The 5467-nt window shown below is 35.6% G+C and overlaps 1 protein-coding gene across 1 annotated transcript; it reads right to left on the bottom strand.

The window, feature by feature from the left end:
• Positions 1 to 1151: 1151 nt before the first annotated feature.
• On the bottom strand, positions 1152 to 2068 carry LOC104991759 (olfactory receptor 9G1-like). Its single transcript, XM_010844349.1, is given in 2 exon segments — positions 1152 to 1543; positions 1546 to 2068. Coding segments are annotated over 2 exon segments (915 nt in total).
• Positions 2069 to 5467: the final 3399 nt, after the last annotated feature.

The raw sequence follows: 5467 nt of genomic DNA, 5'->3' as shown, positions 1-5467 counted from the left end.
AATTGTTTCCTTAATTTCTCTTTCTATTTTCTCATTATTAGTGTATAGGAATGCAAGGAATTTCTGTGTGTTGATTTTATATCCTACAACCTTACTATATTCATTGATTATTTCTAGTAATTTTCTGGTGGAGTCTTTAGGGTTTTCTACATAGAGGATCATGCCATCTGCAAATAGTGAGAGTTTTACTTCTTCTTTTCCAATTTGAATTCCTTTTATTTCTTTTTCTGCTCTGATATTATCTCACTTTTAAAAGTCAAAATTATGTGCGCCTCATCATACTTCATCTTTTGTTTGATCACTACTTGTATGTATTCTTCCTATAACTATTTCTTTTGGATAATGTTTACTCATGGAGATAATTCTTAAGTTGTTTCACCTCACTATAGTTATTAGTATTATTATTATTTTTGTTGTTGTGTATTGATGCTCAGAATATCATAATTTGGAGGTAGATAGCCTTGTAGGTTCACCCATATAATTAAAATAGAAGCCTGGGGAGATACAAAGTGATTCACAAGTATGATGCATATGAGAACGTGACCAAGTTTTCTTTATTGAGGAACATGCAAACACACATGTAGGTTGGAGAGCTCATGCTTCCTGAATTATGTTTGTGCTGAGTTATTTGTTGGATACCACTGGGCCTTTGTGCTAACATTTCTGGGGAGAATAAAGGACATATAAAAATGCTTTAGAAATTGTGCTATAGGAATAAAAGTTATGATTTTAAGTTGAGTGATATGAAAGTATTAAAATTTAATTCAATGTATTTCCTATTTTAAGGAAATAATTATTGGATACTATTCTATACATATCAGTCAGTAAAAAATGTTATCATTCTGTCACTTCATGAGATAGAAGACAGGTTTTGGTTTTAAGCTTTTTGGTTGTTTTCAACCTAAGGTAATATAAAATTCAAAACAAATGATTATATTTTGTATTTAAATTTTATCTCTTTTAAATTGAGCTTTCTTTTTTTTTTTTTCTATCTTAGGTCTTTTGACTGGCCTTGTACCAAGGGTACAGATTCATGAACTGGCAACGTAAGGACTCTTGATCCTAAAGGAACACAATGGCAGCTCTTCTTGAAATACAATAACCTGCTCAAAAATTGTCTCTACATCTGCTTAAAAGGAGAGAAATTTTATTTATTTAAAGAGTTTATTCATGGCCTCTTTCACATCCTTATTTCTCAAGCTGTAGATCATGGGGTTCAACATAGGAAACACCACAGTGTAAAATGTAGAAACTATTTGGTCACTATCAAAAGAATAGTTAGAGCGTGGATGAGAGTAGATGCAGAGAATGGAGCCATAGTACAAGGTGACAGAGATCAGGTGGGAGGAGCAGGTGGAGAAGGCCTTGAGGCGGCCCTGAGTGGAGCAAATCCTCAAGATGGTGGCAATGATGAAGAGGTAGGAAGCAAATATAAACACAGCAGGGGCGATGACATTAGAGGCCAGGAGGAAATACATCAGAGCCTGGTAGCCATTCTTCTTGCCACAAGCTAACTTCACCAGGGGAAGCAAATCACAAAAAAGTCATCAATTGCATTGTCATTACAGAAGTTCATGCTAAATGTTCTTTTGGTGATGATAGAACAGTTAGTAAAGCCACCAAGGTATGAGGTAGCTACCAAGAATGCACAGAGTTTTATGGACATGGCCTGAGAATGAATAAGTGGCTTTGAGATGGTCATATAGCGGTCATAAGCCATGGCGGCCAACAGCTAGCATTCACTGTATGCCAGCCCACCAGAGAAGAAGAATTGGGCTACACAGCCAGCAAAGGAAATGCTCTTGTCTTCAGAGATGCAGGTCACTAAGATCTTTGGAGTGTAGACAGAGGAATACCAGAGATCCAGAAAAGATAGATTCCCAATGAAAAAATACATGGGTGTGTGCAGTCGGGAGTCATTACAAATCAGCACTATGAGGGAAGTGTTTGCTAGCACAGTCATAGAGTAGACACCAAGGAACACCACAAACAGAACCAGCTGCATCCTGGGGTCTGTCGTGAAGCCCACCAGGATGAAGTTCATCACTGTGTAATTGCTTCTCTTCATGGTTACAAGGAATCTTACCTAAGAAGAGAAAAAATAAGTTCAGCTTGAATCACTGTGCTGAATACATAGGAAAAGTGCAAAATAAAGGATATTATATCAGTGTCATACCTAGAAATCTATAACCCAAAAATGTCCACTTTGGAAAGAATTTTCATTTTGTAACAAACCACTGTCTACAGCTATATATATTTTTCTCTTTCTTTTTTAAAAATTAAATTATTTTTTATTGAAGGATAATTGTTTTACAGAATTTTTCTGTTTTCTGTCAAACCTCAACATGAATCAGCCATTGGTATACATATATTCCCTCCCTTTTGAACCTCCCTCCGATCTCCCTCCCCACCCCACCCCTCTAGGTTGATACAGAGCCCCTGTTTGAGTTTCCTGAGCCATACAGCAAATTCCAGATGGCTATCTATTTTACATATGGTAATGTAAGTTTCCATGTTACTCTTTCCATACACATAAGTACATTAAATTTTTCAATAGTTTATTTGATCAAATATATCTTTGAATCAGGTAACTGCCAAAGTAGTTAAGAGCACTCCATGGATAGGAGCTAGAGATGTTTCTACAGAGAAAACACAGAGCAGAATGAGGAAGTCATTTGGTTGGCTCTAGATTAATTGGTTGCTTATTTTGGAAACCAATAATAAGCAAAAACCCTAGCTGGCTGTTTGTGATTGTTGTCCTTAGCTTCATTCTGTGGGATCAAGTGGACTGACTGTGGTTTAGTGCCTGGTTTGTTTACAGTGGTTAACAACGTATAAATGAGACACACTTCACTGTATTGGCTTCTTTGTCTAATGGTTTTATATTTGATTCCAAATTTCTGAAGTTGGTTAATTTATTTTACATCTTAAGATGACCATTCATTTAAAAGATGGATGAACTCATCATTTCTATTTACTGTAATTTAGCATTCTTTATAATGTTAATATGCTTTTTGCTAAATGCTTGACTTTTTAGCTTAAATTGTAACTTTTTTTGCATCTGAAATGCTGAATTTCAGTACTTTCATTATAATTTCAAAATAATAATTATTTTTACTTTCAGTGCTTTTATATATTGGGACACTATTCACCAAATCAAATTCATATGCCATAATAATATCTATGTGGATAAGAAAGTATCAAGATTTAAAAAAGGGAATATTTACAAAATTTTGGGGAAAATATATACTGAAGAATGATATACAATGACAAGATTATAAAATATACAGGGTTAATTGTATTTTCTACATATTCTAACAGTAAAAAATATATTAACAATAATCTAAAGACCCAGTTTAGATGGAATTTATACATATTGCATAATTAATGTAGTACTAGAAACAAGCATTAATTCAATTTTTGCCACTTTTATAATTTTTTATTATGATTTTTTTCTCCTCAGCAACCATTAGGCAAAAGTACATATCTTAGAATATAATTGTGAGAACATGTATTCCATCTGATGATATATATATTTGCCACTCTTTTCAAGATTCCCTGAACATAGATTATAGATGTTCTATTGAAATGGATAGACAGGAATGTATCTAGCTATTGTGCATTTGTATTACATTTAAGAAACAGCTCCAGTCACATTAACTTCCCACCAACCTGTCACTATATGTCTAAATAAACAAAAATTCTGGTGAATAGAATGTTGTTTCTCCTTTGTCTTGGAACGTATAAAAACACTCCGTTTGTACTAGACTATTAATATATTAATGAAACTTACTTCTGAGTAAAATATCAAAAAGTAGAAGATTGGTCCTCCTAACTTTTTGTCACTCATACACACTAAAGATTTCTCCATCAAGGCTGAAAGACCAAGAAAACATAAATCCAATGACCGTTCTAATCCTCACCTGATTTGATCTTTAAAGAGCATTTGAAATAGCTTATTAGTCCTTCCTGCTGCAAACATTCTCTTCACTTTGTTTGCAGGTCATCAGACTTGCTTTGATTTTCTTCTATTTCTAAAGCTGCATATACTCAGTGCTATCCACCCCCCACCCCCAGCTGCCATTTTGAATTTTGGCAAGTCCCAGAAACAACCCTTGAACCCCTTCTCTTTTCTACCCACGATTACCTCTTGGTGGACCATACAGTTTAATGACTTTGAATTATATCTATATATGAGACCCTATCTCCCTATCTATTTATCTCTTGACCATTTTTATTCTCTAAACTTCAGACTCATGAATCTAAATGCCTACTTAGCATTAGGAAAGACTGTTTCTAATATCTTCCCTAAGCTTACTTTCCTCTCAGATATTCACTGCAATAAATACATTATCTCCATTTAAGAATAATCACTGGATGTTTTGAATTCCTTTTTGTCTTTTATCCTGTAGATGACTAATCAGCAGCATCTTGATTTTATCTACAAAATACAGCTAGAACCTGACCAGTTGTTCCCAGCTCCAGTGATTCCCCCCTACACTGACCACTCTCATCTCACATTTGCCTTATTGCAGAGCTTCCTAATGGTCTTCCTGCATCCTCTCCAGATCCATCCCTACCTCACTGAGTCTTTCAATAAGGCAGCCAGAGTGATCCTGTTAAAATACCAGACAGATTATGTTACTTTTTACCTTCAAACACTCCAGTGAGTTCAGAACTTATTCAAAGTAAAGCCAAAATCTTTATAAAGTTGCACAAGCTTATTCCCCTCCTGCTTCTGGCTACTACTGTCCTCCCCTTCATTGTTCACTCCACTCCAGCCCTGTCACCCTCCTTTCAGTTCCTGGGATACACTGAGTTTGCTAAGAACCATGGAGTGCTCCCTCCTGTGGTTAGAACATCCTTACTCAGATATCTTTGTAAAAAACACCCTCCCTTTTCACAGGTGTCAGTTACTAGCAATATCACCCCTTTTCAGGTGTTCCCGGATCAAACTACTATAATCCACTGCCTTGACATGCCTTATGTCTTTTTTATACTTTATTATTCTCCTTAGAGCTTCTTATTATCTAATATTATACACATATCACTGGGGCTTCCCTGGTTTCTCAGGTGGTAAATAATCTGCCTGCAACATTGGAGACCTTGGTTTGATCCCTGGGTCAGGAAGATCCCCTAGAGAAAGGAATGGCAACCCACTCCAATATTCTTGCCTGGAAATTCTCTTGGACAGATGACCTGGTGGGCTACAGTCCATGGGGTCTCAGAGTCAGATACAACTGAGCAACTAACACACACATATACATCTCACTATTTTAACTTTTTCTCTTTTCCAGGCATTAGAATATATTATTTCCTGTATGCTTTTAATGGAAAACACATATCAGTTCCATGTTTATCTCATCGTAATTCATAAGCTTGTTAGGAGGTTTTATGGGTTGCTTATTTTACATGAACCACCACTATATTGTGGCTGGGGAAAATCTTTGAAAGCGTGGATACATGA

The sequence above is a fragment of the Bison bison genome, unplaced genomic scaffold (genome assembly GCF_000754665.1).
Source record: "Bison bison bison isolate TAMUID 2011002044 unplaced genomic scaffold, Bison_UMD1.0 scf7180017847985, whole genome shotgun sequence".
Taxonomy (NCBI): domain Eukaryota; kingdom Metazoa; phylum Chordata; class Mammalia; order Artiodactyla; family Bovidae; genus Bison; species Bison bison.
The sequence above is the reverse complement of the archived record's forward strand: the minus strand, read 5'-3'. Positions and strand labels throughout refer to the sequence as shown.